The sequence below is a fragment of the Sabethes cyaneus genome, chromosome 2 (genome assembly GCF_943734655.1).
Source record: "Sabethes cyaneus chromosome 2, idSabCyanKW18_F2, whole genome shotgun sequence".
Taxonomy (NCBI): domain Eukaryota; kingdom Metazoa; phylum Arthropoda; class Insecta; order Diptera; family Culicidae; genus Sabethes; species Sabethes cyaneus.
The window spans coordinates 39,131,395-39,150,190 of NC_071354.1; the positions used below are offsets into that span (position 1 = coordinate 39,131,395).

General features: G+C 38.6%; 2 protein-coding genes across 2 annotated transcripts; one reads left to right on the plus strand and one right to left on the minus strand.

The window, feature by feature from the left end:
• Positions 1-6,064: 6,064 nt before the first annotated feature.
• On the minus strand, positions 6,065-7,846 carry LOC128734746 (venom serine protease-like; the record flags this gene model as incomplete). Its single annotated transcript, XM_053829081.1, has 4 exons — positions 6,065-6,980; positions 7,042-7,363; positions 7,424-7,641; positions 7,741-7,846. Coding segments are annotated over 4 exons (1,281 nt in total), but the record flags the coding sequence as incomplete, so codon positions are not given.
• A 1,146-nt stretch (positions 7,847-8,992) lies between these two features.
• Positions 8,993-16,313, plus strand: LOC128738458 (venom serine protease-like). The gene is made up of 3 exons (XM_053833606.1): positions 8,993-9,562; positions 15,021-15,123; positions 15,619-16,313. The coding sequence occupies exons 1-3, from the start codon at positions 9,116-9,118 to the stop codon at positions 16,254-16,256; spliced, it is 1,188 nt and encodes a 395-aa protein (XP_053689581.1). The 5' UTR covers positions 8,993-9,115; the 3' UTR covers positions 16,257-16,313.
• The last annotated feature ends 2,483 nt before the right edge of the window (positions 16,314-18,796 follow it).

The window sequence follows — 18,796 nt, forward strand, 5'->3', positions numbered from 1 at the left end:
ATCTCTCGCCATCTATCGCCACTAGTAAGTACATTTGTGGAAAGTTATTATATTCCTAATAAGTTTTTGTGGACGGATGATCGACAACGGATCAAATCTATGTGTTGCGGCAAATTCTTCAAAAGTGTCGCGAATAGCAAGTTTCCATGCACCACCTATTCATTGATTTGAAGGCCGCCTATGATACTATCGACCACGAAGAGCTATGGAAAACGAAATTAAACGTACGCGTTTTAACATTTGGATCACGATCTTCTATAAATTCAGCCAATTCGTTTGTCTCACTGACGACGTGGATATTGTCGGTAGGGCATTCCAGGTGGTTACTGACCAGTACACATAGCTAAAATGTGAAGCAGAGAAGGTTAGATTGGAACCAAGTACCTGTCAGCAGAAGAAACCGAGCGCGATCGAGCTCGCATAGACAATAGTGTGTTAATAATCAACGGGGACGAGTTCGAGTTGGCCGACGAATTTGTGTGCTTTGGGTCGTTGATGATGTTGGATAATGTGGGAATCCCAGACAACAATCCCGCAAAAATGGTGTTCACCTCGGATCCGGTTGGTACCAGCCGCAGAGGTGCGCAGCATGCTTGATGGTTAGACCAAGTTAAGCAAGACCTAGACAGAGTGGATCACTCGAGAGGCTGAAGACAGACATACATCGACTGACCGAGTATGTTGGCGGAACATTGTTATACAAGTGAAATCCTATGGGATATCGCACCAAGATAAGTAAGTAAGTACTAGAGTAAGTAAATACTAGATATTAAGCACACATTACACTTAACACGCAATAAAATAACCGGTTCAGATTCAGTTCAGTGGGTGGTCGAAAAAAGGAAGTAAAAGGAGTAAGAGAGATAGCAATAGAGGAGAACAGCAAAGACAGACTCTTAAGTGAGGATCATTTCCAACGAACCGCTGCGTGAATAACATCGAAGCGAATAAGTGGATGTGAAAATAGAAGTAGTTAAAAATAGTTGTATTACAGATAAAACAGAAATTAAAAGTTTAAATTTCGAAGAAAGTTGAATCAGATAAATAGAAAGCGGAAACGTAAAACTGGAAGCTTATACCGGGAAAGTCTGGTTACAAAATAAATATTTCGTTGCTCAAACAGGACCCGTTTATAAAGGCTGAGACCAACGGTTCCCGGCTTTGGGACCACGTGAGACTCGTCAGGGTTACGAATGACCATAGTCTCGTCTAGACGAAAGCTAAATTAACCACGGCACATACCGTTGGGAAAGCTGTGAAGAGTTAGGAACATCCGTTTGCCGCCCACCACGTGGCACATTCCGCCGTCAACGATTCGTCGGCCGCCGTCGTCTATAAATCGTTAGCTAGCTAATCCCATTCGTCGAATCGACGCCGTTGTATGCTTAAATCGCACCAGGGTGCCGGAAATCTCCATTGCCCATCATACCGCCGACATAATCCACCTGGGTGGATTGAGGGTCGCTGCGTCCAGTTATAGCCGGCCGCACGCAGTTCACCAAACAGGTAGCATCTCCCCCGGCAAGTTAAAGTGCCACTGCATTGTGCGCCGAGAACCAACTTCCTCATTATCCTGCCGGTAAGGTTACGACGTCGTCACCCCCCCCGACACTAACTCTTACATACACACACAGAGCTTTGTACACGTTAGGGGAATTAAAAGGGAAGAATTATAATTAGCTGTTTTTATTCGCACTTATATCATAGTCCTGATTAGCATAGTGTCGCGGTTCGCTTTTATTTTTAGAGTAAGAAATGGAGGGATTTACGGGTTCTCAAAACATCGTATGGAAATAGGGTAAGACTGTCCAGAACGCACCGAGGGATAGAATGGCCCATGCTATTAATTGTTTAAAAACGCGGAAACTATTTGGTAAAATTATGAATGCGCATTTTATTTTGGTGTAAAACAAGCTAATTCATAATTGTGCAGAATGTAAAAGTTTCAAACATAGCCACATCCAATAAAATCAAGCGATTATCCGCGATCTCATTCCACATGTAAGAAATCACGGGTTTCTCTTAAGCTTTTACCATTAGTCGGTATGCAAATTTCATATTAAATACAGTCTATCTAATTGATTTACTGTCATACTCGATGATTCATATATTGCAAAAAACTTCAAAATACAAAACAGGGGTAAAATGCATCACAGCGGCATCGAACAGTTATAAAATATTTTTAATTTGCAGTACTTCTTTTATTTCGGATTATTTGTTAAAATTGTAGCAATATTATGTATTGTATAGGACTTAGAATTTGCCTTAAACCTAATTGTACATTGTTTAACTTACAATATTTCATCACACATCAGTTGGAGAAGAGTAGATGATTAAATTTTATTGCCAATTATCCCAAGTAGCACTTGTAACTCATCATAAAAATAAAAAAATACAAAAAGGTTGCACAGCAGTTACATTTAGGATACTTGTAACGAGTTAGGTTACATAAAATTAAAAATAGTTACTTTTTAGTTTTCTAGTGACAAAAATCTCAAAAAGTTACCAGGTAGTTACCAAATGACCAAATTGAAACCTTTTTTTCGAACTGTCAACAACTTGGTCGTCGCAAAACAGTCACATTTCAGTTACGAGTTACCAATTAGTTATCAAGTGACACAAATGAAACCTTTTTCCAAACTGTCATCAACTTACTGGTCGCAAAACAGTTAATTTTCCGTTACGAGTAGTTACGAAGTCAAAAATAGTCGGCTAGTAACATTTTCGCAACAACTTGTTCACTGTTCCTTGTAAACACAACGGATTAAGCAAAAACTAGATCTCAAGAATTTTACTTATGGTAAAGATAAACAATTGGTACACGGGTTGTAAAATGCTCTTGTAAATGCGTTTATTTACTTAATTGATGGTACTTGAAATCTTCTCCGCACAGACATTGATATTAAATAAACAAATTTTGATTATTCTCAAACGTCAAAACGATCAAGTTACATCGAAACGAAATCGGCAATGAAAATAGGTTACAGCGTAACTTAGAAATGACGACATAAGAAATAAGTGACCACAACAGATTTAACATTGGTTACCGTAACCGATAGTGTAACCAGGTCGAAGGCTAAGATTACGTGCAACTAGAATGTAACTGAATTGTAACCTTCTATGATTAACACTCCTGGTAAACTGTTTTATTCAAAGTGAAACTATTCTTTGATATTAAATTAACACTTTCTTTTCACAAGAATCACTAAAAAACACCTTTTCCCGATATCTATGAACAGTGTCTGCTTAAAATCATTTCATGCCGAAAACGATACAAAACTTCAAGGACGATGGTGTAGTAGTTAAAACCAAAGGCAAAATGGCTATGAATTTTACTAAGTGACAGCGAAAACAATTTGTTTTTAATGATTTCTAGGTGATTGCTCCACTAATTCATTATTGCTAAGAATAAATTTAAAAATCAGAAAATTAAAATTAAAATTTTTATTTTTTTACACATTTTTTTTACAAAAAATCAATTTTTCAAAGAAGTAAGTAACGAAAAGCTAGATTAAATAAGAGCGCGTGATTTTTTCAAAGCTAGAATCATGCATTTCACCATAAATTTGAAACTGCATTAAAATTTGTGTTGAAATAACAAGCGAAATTTATACACTCTTGCTTGAATTTATTGCTTGACGTTGACAGCCATAAATTGAAATAATAAACCTGCTGCATTGTTTTCGCTATGCAATAAAAGTTTCAAGATAACTAATTTGCCATCAATTGAAAGTCAATTTACAGTTTATGTGTAACTTCAATAGTAACCATTTTGTAACTATACATGTTACATATTGGTTATTGAGTAACTGTTAATGTAACCATATTTAGTTACATAAGTTGCGCTATTTCGGTTACACAACTGTTATATTTTAGGTTACTGCAACCGAAGTTTTACATTTAAATTTGTCGCATATCAGCCGCTGCGACTCAATTGTGACAACGTGTGCTACTTGGGATGTTGAGGTATGAACCCATTATATCCCAACAAACAAGCGTTTGTAACAAACGCTATAACGAACGCTTCGGCCATTTCGGCAGCCTAGTTTTAGGAGTTTATACAACACATTATTGAATGTACATTTTTTGGTTGCGTTTAACGCCTAGCTGGGCAAACTTGGTGCGTTTTGTCCACGGGCTTTGGCGTTCTGCCTCACATAATGATTTTGACTCTTGCCAAAAATCGTCAAAAATAACAAAAAATATTGGTTTTTGTTAGGAAATTTCACCAGGAGTAAGTGTAAAAAAGATACCAAAGTCTTCTAGAAGTTGAAAAACGTGGAACAAACACGCCGTTGCTCTGCAAAATGATGTTTTGCTTAAGCGGTGCATTCTGCACCACTTTATCCAATACACTTAAGTCTCAGGGTAACGTTCTGCCGAAAACGGCTTAGTAAAAAGGACCGGAGGTTGAAATTCTTAAAAAAAAACCTCGCACAATTCACAGACCTACAGAGTAAGGTAACGATACCAGAAATCGCCACTTTTTCAGACAGCAAACAAGAAAACCGAGATTGTTTGCCATATAGTTCCATATCGAAGAGAATTGTTTAACCTACATTAAACAGAAACATTTTGGCTACATTTTTAGCATAAAACTCAAGCCCAAATATTTTAAAAGTCGTTATAAATGTAAAATTTGTGATGCCTGTCGAGGCACCAGTTTTCGACTCCCAAGAGCTAGTTTTCGCCATTTCTGTGCTCCAGTTTTCGCCACCCCCAAAAGCATCGTTTGCACCTTGTTCTAGTCTGAAAATTCATTTGTGGTTATATTTTTTCAGAAAAATAGAATCAATTTTCAGTTGAATAATGAAAACAGAATGGATTTCTATTGAGAAACAATCGCATCGATGACGAAAAGTGGATCACATTCAAATCATCTCAATCTTACGATACTAAATAAAAATAACGCCAGTTTGATTTATAAAACCATTATGGGTTTGGAGTTGTATTATATTGATTCAGTACATAACTATGTTTAAATTATAGAATATATTACGCTAATTATTATATCCCAAATATCAATAAAATACTTGTGAATCGTGGCGAAAGTGGTGAAAACTGGTGCCGTTACCCTGTAAACTAGGCTCCAAACCATTGAGTCCCTTTTTACTCTGAAGCTTGTTTAGAAAGCTTAGGAGGGTACAACGTTTATTTATAGTTTACGTTTCTGCGTACTTAATTCGGCCATCATCAGAACTATGTAGTTAAAGAAAATACATTAACAATAATGACAAACAAATAAAATATTGATTTACAATCTTAAACTCTTTGACACACAATATTTTTCGATATTAATCTTCGTTTTTTATCACCGCTGTCCGTCCACTACCTTTGATTGTATGTAGCGATCTGATCTGGTTTACCAGTTCATTATACGCGTTGTAGTTTTGTTGAATTCTGAGAGGGTGCTGCCAGTCCCATAGACGAATTAGCGTGAAACCCGTCACATAAATGTAAAATGCTTTTTTTTAAATGCGTTTTTCTACAGAACAAAAAAAGTGGGGAAAAATGTCATTACATGGATTTTACAGATTCAGGTACGTACTTTTAGACCATGCATTCTGTTTTTGTAAATATGTACCAACGAAAGTGTGAAATGTCGTGGAAAACTTATATAACTTCCTCCAGACAATAGATTGCAACTTTCTAATTGCTCATTTGCAGTAGAGTAACATTTTCTACCACAAAGTTTTATATAATTTATTTTGCAGCAACTTTGCTGAAGAAACAGAAATTGTATCTCGTCTGTGTATCGCTATGCTATATAATGTTTTTTTCTAGATTGTGTCAGGGTGGGTCCTAAATAATCAATATTTTTGCTCTAACATTTTTATTTGAAAACCAATTTAGAAATTGTGTTCAGATAGCTTTTAGGGCGTAAAATGATGCATTTTGTGCATAGCATTTAAAAATAGTAACTTTTTCGAATTACAATACTTTAAAAAATCATATCTTGCGAATTCCAACAGTAGCATCGAAATACAAAAATACGTGTCGATTTTTTTCGAACAAAGAACGTAAAAAAAATGTTCCGAAGAGAAAAAAAATTTTGACTGTAAATTTCCCGTGGAATGACCCATACATTAAATTTAAATGAAATTTACTACATGACATCACATAGTAGTAAGAGTAAATATTAAAAACAATATGACAACGATTGTGTCCCTCGATGAACCAATTCGTCAGTCGAGTTAAGGAATTGAAGCGGATTACTTTGACTCAAACTTGATGGAACTGTATCATGTAATACTAACTAGTCTAGACTAGTTGATAGAAACAATTCTTTTCGAAAACACGTAGGTTGCGCTTTGCTTCAAACTATAAATCATTCAAGTTTATTGCTTACTTTTCGCAGTAAGTTATCCCCGCTGTATTTGACTTGATCCATTTTAAATATGACGTAACACGAGTATTTACACCCGGAGTATTACCGGCACAGGCGATTCCATAGTTGATAACCCCGATATTATACACAATCCCATCGTTCGGGTTCGTGTACAGGACTGGACCCCCGGAATCATATTGGCACGCATCGCGCTGGTTGGCATAGGTACAGAGATGATTCGGAGTAATTGCGGAACTGCTCATCTGCTGGCGACACGTTTCGTAACTAACAACGTTCAAGCTAACCTTCCGCAGCACATTCGACAGCGGTCCACCAAAGTCTAGCGTCCCCCAGCCGGCAGCTTCCACGGCCATATTGTCAAACGTAACCGTCGGCCATTTCCAGGGCAAACAAGCCGGGCCGACACCGTTGTTAAATTGGATTTCTTCCTGAGTTCGAACCAACGCGATGTCATTTGTGGACGGCTGTGCCCGGTAGCCGGTGTGAATCGTAAAGGTACTAATAACCATCAGTTTCGCATACGGACTGTCCGTCCCGGTCGATAGATCATGATCTCCGACCAACAGTGCCGTCGCGGATATTTTTCGCCCTTTCAAACAATGTGCAGCCGTAACAGCGTGTCGGTTGGAAACTGTTTAAAAATTAAATTTAACTACAGTTATCGACGAAACAAACAAAAATGCATAGATTACTTATCGTTGCGCCACAGAAAACGTTTCTTTCAGCTGTACTCACTAAACCAGCCATCATGGGGAACTCATTGGCCAGTGTTGGTGTGCCGTTTACAATTTTGACCGTCCGGCGACGACCGCAGTCGCAAGAAGGTTTTCTCGCCACAGTTTGACACCGGAATCGACCGCCACTGGAAGTGGCTGTCGATCTCAAAGCCAGAGACATTTTATTTGCCGTTGATTGTAGGATGAAGGTTGATTGACCGCAATGTCGTGATGCACCAGCTAAGAGGATATTTCCGACAAGTGAAACTTCAATCCGATCCGCCGCACAGTTGGTGCTCTGAGAGGTTGAAAAAATGGAAACTGCTAAAAGTAATTGGCACTAAAGGCTAAGTCTTACCGCTGGAAGAACCACATCGTAACAATTCAGGTAGACGAAATATCCAACAGGGGCAGACAGTCGCCAGCGACAGTTGGTCTTCGGTTTGTAGTAGCTGCCATAACCCGGTGATTGAATGTAGAATACTTCATCTGCTTGTAAAGATTTAACATAGTCACATGCTGCAAATTGACTTTGAACGAAACAGAAACTGCTCGCGAATAACGTCACAAATAGAGCTGCAAAATAGTGGAAATAATTCGTCTATTCCAAAATTTGAACAACTTTATCAAACCAACCTAACTGATAAGAGGACATTTTGCGACAGAGCTTCTTACCTCGACGAGCACCGTTCAGGTGAGGGTGTCCAAACAAGATGTTTCGACCGTCTTCCGTTCCGTGTGCCGTGCCTTCTTTCCTCCGTTTTATTTTATCGCTCACGTTTTACCGAAAAGCTCGATAAAAATGATAGCATCGTTCCAACCAGCTATTGCTATTGTTATCTATGTTTTTATCTAAAACAATCATCTCTTTCCTGTTGGCCGTGGTCGTGCTTCCGAAAATGCTGACGCTGTGCGTTGCTGCCGTGTAATCCTTTTCTGGTGGGAAAATGATGCGATTTTTGTTATCTTTGTCAGCATTACAACATTTTACTACCAAGCATTATCCTTGTAAGGAAACTAGCAGCTGAACTAAATGTAAATGTGCACTTTAACTGAAAGTATAAAACTTAATAATGTTTAATAATGTTAAATAATGACTTTCAAAAGTATAAGATTAGTTTTATTTTTCTGAAAATTGGAAGAATTGTAAAGAGTTGTATAATATTTTATCAAAATAAAATCTATTTTGACAAGGTGTAATCTGTCTTCATATTACAGTAAATAAATGAAAGTAAGTTTGGAAAGTACTGGTGTCGAAACAGTTTTGTTTTAGTTTGATTGTAACTTTAACGTATTTGGGCCCTGATTGCAATTGCAAAACCATACGTCTCCTTCCATTTTTGTAGCCAAACTACAATAACTTCTTTGTTAGAAACTGCAGAACTACCTACCTCTTTTGTATTTCTTTGTTTTGAACAGAAATATTGTGTACGGCAATTATCATACCAAATATTATACTTCTGAATGCACATCGCAATGGAAAAATACTGCAATTTTTCAGCTGAAATAAGCCAACAGATATCTGACAAAAACTCGTCTCTTTAGTACCACTCCATTATTTGGCAAGTTTCAAAAACAAATAGGAAAAAAATGCATAATGAAACTACTTATGAATCGTGACAATCCTAATGAATGGTTGTTCCATCTGAGAAAGGCTAGATTAGCGAAGCTTGCGCCCAGCCCTGCCAAAACAAGATTCTAACAAATATTGGATCGTTTCGAAAAACAAAATATGTCGAAATAACGAGATGCACTCATGGTCACTGGAAGGCTCTTCCTTTCGAGCAGATAATAACGTCTATCGTAGTGCTGCTCTTGTACAGCATCCGATGAACGTTCCCAATTGTGCTCTGGCCCCGATAGAGACAGTATCAAAACAACTGCACCGGTCGTTAACATACCGCACGGTACTGTTTGAACAACTGGCTCCAACGTCTTACTTAATGTGAATGCGAAGCTCGCGATATTGCTCATATCAGGATTACCACAATAAAAACCGAATAAAAATTCGCCAATCGATAAACGTCCATGGTCGACAAAACTTGTGAAAATGTGGTTTCTCGTGCTCGCTCTAAGTGCGCTGCTCGCGCTGTGCAACGGTGCCGTGTCCTACAATGGCTGTGATTACGTCTACAGTTACCCTTCGAATGCCGTTGGCTATGTGCAATCGCCCAATTGGTCCAACTATTACCAGCCCGGGACGAACTGCCGGTTCACTATCCAGGCACCCGCCAGACACTATCTCTACGCCCAGTGCTATGACATGTATCTGCCGTCCAGCTACGGATGCTACTACGATAAAGTCCTGGTTTCACCGTCAGGCGACACCGCGCTGGGCGATGCACAGGTCCGATGCGGCACGACACCGTTCAACATTGCTTCCACCGGCAATAAGATGGTGATTGCACTGCAAACTTCCACGACATCGATGGGTGGGCGCTTCCGGTGCCAGATTACTGCCGTGCCGATGCCCTGTGATTGTGGAACCCGATTGACGGTGAGTTTTTTCTTCTGTACTATACCTATCTGATGGTCGTACGCATACATTCGTGGTGATTGACGGGTGCTGCGTTAAGACTTATTTTCATGCACTTTCCGTGTAAGGTTTGCTCACTGCTGGTTGCATATTTGTAAGGCTCCGGTTTTATCTTAATTAGGAAAATTATTCAATCACTCTAGACATTCTATGTCTAAAGGATGAGATGAAATAGCAATTATAATTCATCCTATCGACACTTCTCTTTTTTTATTTTTGAACAAATTTCATTCAATTTTAGACTAATGTTATTTAATTAACTTGAAATATTTTTTTTTGTTATAGTGATGAATAAAACTCGCAATAAAAAAATGTTAGAAATACATCTTTATGCATTGGCTCTAAATTGCAGAAGATCATAGTATTTCCATATTCAGTAAATTAAAAGCATCAATGCTGCTGCTCCGTGCTGCTCAGATTGAAACAATGTACACTGATTTCAAAGTTTAACCCTCAAAATTTGCTAATCAATCTAATAAATCTATAGAACCTTCAGACGAATTCAACTGGCTTCATACATACTCCGTACTCTATCAGTGGGCTAAGCTTTACCTTTATCATGTAATTTCTGCAACCAATCTGGTGTTCCACGGGGAAGTAATATAGGACCATATCTTTTTCCATCATGCTTCTTTTCTATGTTGTGTCTTGTCCGAGATATTATGTTGCGATTGTGGCGCTCTTACGATGGTACGAAAAATTCAACAGTTAGTTGAGAGTATGTTATTTATATCGATAGAGTTTCAACACAATAGTTTGTGTGATTACTGTGATATCTTTGAAACTCTCTCCGAAAATCCAAATGCTTCTCATCGACGAAGCGATAAACAGAACGTTCAAAAGACAGAAGGATGGTAGCGGTAGGAAACGCGACATCACAGACCCGGAGACTGCCAAGATGGTAGTTACGGATTCAAGCACAACCCAATATTTCGATTCGGAATATGGCAAAAACAGGTGAAATTTTTAATTCATTTTGTGAAAAACAGCGACATGTTCTAGACTAAACGTGACAAAGTTCGGAAGGCACCGAACCGAAGCACTATGGCGCAAAGCAGGCCAGAAGTCAAAAATACAATTTCCAGTTTTTGCCATTATTATATTTTTACCATTTTCTGGAATAATTTGGGAGGTTAACCTGAAAATTATAGCCAGTTTGAAGTTAAAATGAATTTTTGACAAATGTCTGAAGTTGAACATGTTGAAAAATGATATTTTGTTAGTCTATACAAAATGTATGGAAATCTCAACATCGATATTTAGCCATCACACATCACAAGTCAGAAAACGATCACGTTAAATGCATCTTATACGAAATTTTCTCTACTTTTCAAAAAATTAGGTGGCTTTCTGCGCTTTGCTGCGCTAAGGAAGGTATATCGATTTTTGAACGGGTGTATTGGAAGAGATTTCTTATCGTTATACGATTATCGTTATATATCTCTTCCGTAGAAGGAATGAAATCACTATAAAAATCATCTTTTCAACACAAAAAGCAAAAAGGTTAATGTTAATGTAATTCTGTGAGTTGTTCTTTTTCGGAAAATTGTAGACCCCTACCTTTTTACTTAGCGCTTAGGGTGCATCTTTCTGAGTTAGGGTGGTTCCAAAAATCATCATTTTTGCCAAATTTTCTTTCTTTAAAAATTCATAACTGCCCAGCCAGCACTAACTCATCTATCAATGTACGGAATTTATCGTAAATGGCTATAAAGAAATTCGGAATAGTAAATACAGCCTGATAAAGCGTGCACAAGTAGATATTCCATCGTTTATAATCAGCTAATGATAGTAACAAACAAACATACGGTTTCAGCACAAAGTTGTAAAGCTGTATGAACCTGGTTGCGCTTAATCGGATCTTATCGTAGAGAAACACCTATATAACACCCAAACGCATATATCTTCTCCAAAATAGAACGTAAAAACTAGTTTTGCACATCGAATACGACTTTCTTTGATACATATAGGTACGCACTTCTCATTTGTAACCTTAAAATACATATGAAATTGCTAGCTGCGTGTCGAACTGCTGAACCGGTTTGAATCATTGTGATAATTCACAGATGTGAATGTGAAAATCACAGTTTTTAGACACAGACCAAAGCATCCCATATGCAAATTTTGCAAAGCTGAGATTTTTTACATAACTTTTCAAAAATTATTTCGATTTTCTTATTTTTTGAACCAGCCTAAAAGTGTTTGTATAAATTTTGTGCCATAAAGTTAAAATTAGTGGCTAATATCAATTTACTAGTTTTTTATGGTTTGTGAACCACCCTAATGCATCATGTTATAAGTTTTTTATACTTTCAAGGGCAAATACAAAATTGACCATCCCAAAAATCAACAAACAACAATAAAGCAAGTAAAAAGTGAAAGTATTTATTTAAACTTTGTGAACCACCCTGATGAGCGATAATTTTTTTTCGATTTTTGATCCCTAATTCGAAATTATTGTTAGTTAAGGGGGGACCCTACTCTGGAAGACCGAAAAATAATAGATTTTCGTAGATTGTTTTCAGATGCTAAAATTATAGTTAAGAGTTGGGGTATTTTGGTTATTGGTTAAGGTATATTTGAAGATATATTTTGTATTTCTGGATACCAGAATAGTGATTATTATGCTGGTGGCAGGTGGGCGCGTGAATGCCGTCTAGAAAATAATTCCTTGCTGGCGGTACGTGCCGGGAACCAACGGAGTATCGTAGGACGGATTTCAAGGATGATTTTGAAGCTTTAGGTTAATACCTAAATTGTCACGTAGCGGTTTTTGAAAATTCGAAAAATTACCAAAATGGCGGCAATTTTTCCAAAAGAAAGGTGTTTTTTCATCAAAAATCACCAATTAAAAGCTCATAAAAAATTGAAAAATTGAGATATCAAAAAACGGCTACGTAACAATTTAGATAATTCATTTCTACATACTGAAAAAAAATTTCAGCCAATTCGGTCCACTAGATTTCGAGATACACGTACCGCCAGCTAAAGAAACATGGTTTTGGGGAAAACGCGTTCAAAATTTCGTACAGCAATAGACTTCCCTTGAAGTGACTCCACAATATTTGCCATAAGTTTTCAACGAGATCAGATATTAAAAAAGCCTTTTGGCATGATATTTCTGAAGGTGTAAGCGCCTCGAAAATGCAAAATAAAATAAAATTCGATTTTTCCGACTTTCCAGAGTAGGGTCCCCTCTTAAAGAATTTATTTTCAGCCGATTTGAAGTAACTTTTGACTTTTGGCCAAGTTTTGTATGAAGGAGCGCCACTGTGCGAAGCGACAAACAAAAAATGGTGGCCAGAATTGTTTTGCATTGTAGCGATTGATAAAACCTACATCATCAGACAAATGCCGGAACAGGAATACTACGTTGCCGACTCTAAATTTACAGTTTGTGCCACCGTGTTCTGTTTGTCACTCCGGTTCGTTGCCTTCTTAACTCCTGAACGTGTCATTGCTTTTTTTCACAAAAACAATCTAATGTTTCGCCTTTTTCGCCACATCTCGAATCGAAATGTTGAGTCCTGGCATTCTTTGGGTCTGTGATACCGCGTTTCCTGTCGCTATCTATCATTGTTTTGCATTGGACAGATTTTTGCACCGATATGTTTCCTCGCTGTACAGGTAGTCAGATTTTTCCAACAAGGAACACAGAATTATATGTGGCATCCCTGGTTGTGCAGTCTCCTTTTGTCCAGCGCCTCTATGGTTCAAAAGTACATGGGTACCAGCGAATCGCATGCCCTGGCGGGTGTTGTGGGTTCAAATCCGGTTATAATCTCAGCTTATAGCTGGGTACGACCCATGCACCTTCCACTCTTTCACCACCATCGAAAAATTCTTCATTACTTTACTTTCCCCTACCGTCCCTTCATCAATTGTAGAACTACCATTTCAAAAAATATTAATATATGCCTGACCGCGTTTCAAGGTCAAGACTAAAAATTACGAGGTTTGGTCTAAATCAAAATACAGCTTTTAGAATCTGGAAATTAAATAAAAAGAAAACTTGTTCGAACAACAGACACTGAGGAAGCCTGCAAGTCGTAGGCGAAATACGTATCTGTCAAGAATAAAATATACATAATATAATTAAATTCGATAAGTTTTCTTTTTATTGAATTATCAGGTTTCGTATTCTACTAAGACGCTCCAAAAACCTCAGCTCTTAGAATGTTTTGGGATTATTTTTTTTGTGTACCAAATAGAATAGAAAAAAGCAGTAAAAGTTATATACACCTTAGTTTTGGACCTCTGGGGGGGGGGTTCATAAAAGGGGGGAGGCCCTAACTCCGAAACGCCAGGACGGTTCTTCAACAAACTTGGCACGAATGTTCCCTGACATAAGGGAATCAGAATTAAAGGGGTTGACAACACGGGGGAGTTCATAATAAAGGAGAGGGGTTCATAACAGGGGGCAGGCCCTAACTCCGAACGCCTGGATGGTTCTTCATCAAACTTGGCACACTTGACATAAGGTAATCAGCACTGAGAGGTTGCCAAAAGGGAGGGACCTAACAAGGGGCTAAGTAAAAGGGGAGGCGTTTATTTTGCATTTAAACCGATTGCAGTTGTGCAAATAACTTTGAGAAAAGAGAGGGTTCCACCGAAGAGGAATCTTATATATAAAAATGGATTTCTATCTGTCTGTCTGTCGGGATGTTCCTTATAGAATCAAAAATTACTGAACCAATCGGCGTGAAAATTTGCATGTAGAAAATCTTGGGGCCAGGAAAGGTTTTAGTGGTGGTTAGAAACCCCTCCCTCCACTAAGAGGGGGGGGGGCTCCCACACAAATGAAACAAAAAATTTCTGCATAACTCGAGAACTAATCAAGCAAATAGAACAAAATTTGGCATGTGGGTGTTTTTGGTGACAATAATTTATTCTATGGTAAATTGAGACCCCTCCCCTCTTCCGAAGGGGAATTATGACTCCTCTCCCCTTTAAGAGGGGGGGCTTCCATACAAATGAAATACAAATTTCCTTATAACTCGAGAACTAATCAAGCAAATGGAACCAAATTTGGCATGTGAAGGTTTTCGAGGGCAAGAATATTTTCTATGGTGAATTAGGACCCCTCCCCACTTCTACACAAATTCTACACAGAGGGGGCTTCTACACAAATGAAATACAAATTTCCTCATAATTCGAGAACTAATCAAGCAAATGGAACCATATTTGGCATGTGGGTGTTTTTGGAGGCCCTTCGAATGTCCATAAACATCATATAAAATATGTGTTTTTCTCTTGGAGAATACAATATTTACCTTTGTTTTGATAAGATCATCATTCTGCAGACGTAGGTCTTTTTAATTTCGATTCACTAAGTTGATAGATGCAGGTATCGAATGGTGAATCGTTTTTTAAAAGATAAGATTCGATAAACTTTACTTATAATGCTCACTATTTTCAGCCTTTCATTGTAGGAGGTGAATCAGCGCAACCCAATGAATACCCCATGGCAGCAGCTATTATTGAAGTTTCGTCCAAATCTCTATTATGCGGTGCCACTATAAGTAAGTTCTTCCATAAAAAAGAGTAATTAGGTTACATAAGATTTTTCACAAATATGTTTGGGCCATTCCTAGGGAAATTTCCGAACCCTGCGTAATTCAACCTTTTCGCGTTGAATGGCTTCAATTTTGGAAAACTGCATTTTATTGTAATGATTTTGACTTACATAATAGCATCATGTCAATAACAATTATGATAATATTCATGTCGATTCAACCAGAGGGAATGAGGCTGTGTCATAAAAAAACTGAAACATTATTAAAATCATCACCAAACATCAAGCGACTTAACAAAATAAATTGTTGTAGGTAATCGGTTATTCTGGGCGAGATAGAGAGAAAAGTTGCATTTTTATTCATGGCGTTCTCTACTTTTTCAAGTTTATCATTTTAATCACCCCTGCGTGTAATAAATATTTTCCCATGTGCAGTAGGTGTCAATTAGATTTTATTTCATACCGTTGGAAAATCCCACTAACAAATTTTCCCGCTTTCCAGTTACCGACCGGCACGCTTTGACAGCTGCTCACTGCCTCTCCGGACGTTCAATCTCCAATACCGCTCTGTTGGTTGGCGATCATAACATGAAATCTGGAACTGACACCAGCTTCGCGAAGCTGATGCTTATTTCAACCTTTACCATCAACTCGGCCTACAATGCACAAGCCAAGACCAACGATATTGCCCTTGTCCGAACGACCGATCAGATTGTCTTCAATGCCGGAGTGAACCGAGCCTGTCTTCCGTACGGGTACGCAACGCAAACCTTCAACGGTGTCTATCTGACCACACTCGGTTGGGGAACACTGGATTTCGGAGGTCCACTGGCAACCGATTTGCAGAAAGTTGCCCTCCAGGTCATGCCACTCACCGACTGCCGGACCAAACTCTCCGGTATGAGCCCCGTACAGGACAACCAAATCTGCACCTATACGGCGGGCAAGGACAGCTGCCAGTACGACTCGGGCGGTCCAATGCTGTACGTTGACGCAAACGGTGGCAAAGCGTACGCCGTGGGAGTGATCAACTATGGAATCACGTGCGCATCCCAATACCCTAGCGTGGGCGCTCGGGTTACCTCCTATTTGAGCTGGATTGAAACCAACACCGGCTTCAGTTTCTGCGAAAAACCGTAACAGAAATGTATCACGTGCGGATTTGAAGCAGGAAAATAAAACGGATTTGAAATTAAAAGCGGTTTTTAAAAATAATTAATAGTGCCCTTCATTAGGGATTCCGTTCACGCAGTGGAAACATCGGCAACCATCAGCGGCAGCAGCGTGATAAGAAATGAATTACATGCCTTGGGTGGTCTGCTAGTGTACGTATTCCGTGTGCTCCGTTCTCCTAGCGGGAACATACTATTTTGTTGCCCGTACGGCGGCAGTCCGTTAAGATACGGATGGTGTTGGCACTGCTCGCCCTGTTCCCTGTTTGTTTTTGCTTGCTTATCAATTTGATGTATAGAACGATACTGGCGTGTAGTCTGGTTTCATGTCTAAACAATTAGTGCAATTAAATTTTATGGTAGAAATATCAGAATGATTTGAAAGGTTGAAACGTATACATTCGCAGTCCATTGGCCTTATTTAATGTGAATGCTTAATTATAACTGATCTAAACAATAGCTGCAGTTTTGCAAATTGTCAGATATTTCTCAACAATTTATTCTACTGTGGCAACTCCTTCCGGTCCGAAAGCTTGAACCCAGTTGGCTTGTAAACATTCACTGGACAGAAAGCGTCGTAAATTGCTTTGTACTCAGTGTTACAACATAACCCATTTGCGGTCCTTCTCCACCTCTTTTATTATTCCCTCCGAGCTTACAGTATTTGTCGTAGCGGTTCTGTCATCAGCAGCCGGTTTCAATATTTATTCGCGACCACCAAATAAATGGCGGGCCCATTCGGAATCCGCCGTTTCGCTACAGTGAATGGAAGCGATGTGAAAATTCTCACCAGTCAGCCTATAGCTAGTGCCTAGTGAAAACTTCCGGTCTGAATATGAATGCACACGGCGAGTGCTCTGAGCCTTCACGAACGTACACGCTGGATTACGTCCATTGTGAATAGATATAACTTACCCGCCATTAAGAAAGAATAGCCCTATTTCCGTCAGTTTCAGCCGCTGCATCTTTCATATATACGTGCTTAATTTTTGTGCAGACTTGAATTTCCGCTCCAATAATCAATTTTCAACCAGAACAAACGAAAGAATCAGGCAAGATTTCCAAAACAGAAAGCCAATCTGAGATTCAACACACTACCAAACATCTGTGCTCTCCGCAGGGAAAAAGAAAAATCATCAGCGATTAGTTGTTTGCTGGGTGATATCATAAATTTCTTTACGCTCAGCAAACTTTACATTTCGGCTGCATGCCTGAGAGAGATTCCTTCGTTTATTTATCCCCCCCATTGAAGTTCCGGCATACGGAAGCAATCGAACATCAAATGGACGACCAACCCTTTCGTTCCGGTTGAGTTGAACCAATATTAGTGGAATAGAAACAGTTGTGCTAGTTGGCTAGTTTGCCACTACACAGTTGATTCTGTTTCAGTTTTCGTTTCGAATATTTATGTCATTTACATTTTAGTTTGTATTTGATCAATTTAAAAACTCAAATTTTCGACTAGCTTTTCTTGCTACCGGACGGCTGTTACCAGCAGTAACAGGTATTCTTCAAAATTTTACAATAAATAAGTTAGATTAACAAGGTAAATTTGCGATTCAACAGAATCTTTTTTCATAGATTCGTAGTCCCAAGTGAAGTGGTCACATCTGGATTACTTTAACAGCAGTTCATGACAAAACTGCCGCACTTTCGAAAGTTTGGCGCAAAACTGTGCTAGACGGACGAGACGGTTAGTAAAAAGAATAAACGACTGAACAAACTTCGAGATGGGCTTCGAACTGCTTCCGGATAAAGTTTTTCCTTTGTCATGGCGTACGCACATAAAAGACGACCTTGAAAGTGAATCGGGATTTCTCTCCTTTAAAAAAACTTATTTCACAACATAAAAACAGACGACTTTGGCAGCCCTAGGACTTCAGTGAAAACGTCAACGACATTAACGGATCAAATGGAAACGGTTCTTAAGTTTATATATTCCACTTTATCAAGAAGTTAAATATATTTCCCAAACGAAAACTAAAGCCAACTTGCTAAGCGATGGTGAATTAAAATTCTAATTTCTAAAGAATTTTCCTGTCATCACTAAAGCGGAGGAATTTGATATAATATAGAGCCGTAAGGAATAGAAATATTTTCGCGCTAGTTTACGATCGTTTTTACTACAGTATCTTTATAAAAATAGTGGAATAGTGGAACTCAACGCTTCCAGTATCATGCAAGCTTCTGTGTCGCCTGCCACAGTCAAGTTTTTCCTGCGTTCGCATATCATTCGTCACGATTCTGGGCGCGATTGCAACCGGTTGTACGAAGTAAAGCTTCAAAAAAGATAACAATGGCAAGTACCAGCAGCGTGATTGGTCTTTTCCCGATGCTTTTACATTCTGTGTTTTCAGTCACCCAACCGTTACTAATTTAATACCAGAATATGCGTGGATTTCTAATCGGATCGGATATAATTTTTCTATCACACTGATAGAATACTGTTATCTACTCTATCTTCTCGGCGGAAGCAACAAAGGGCAGTCATACAAAAATAATGTCGTC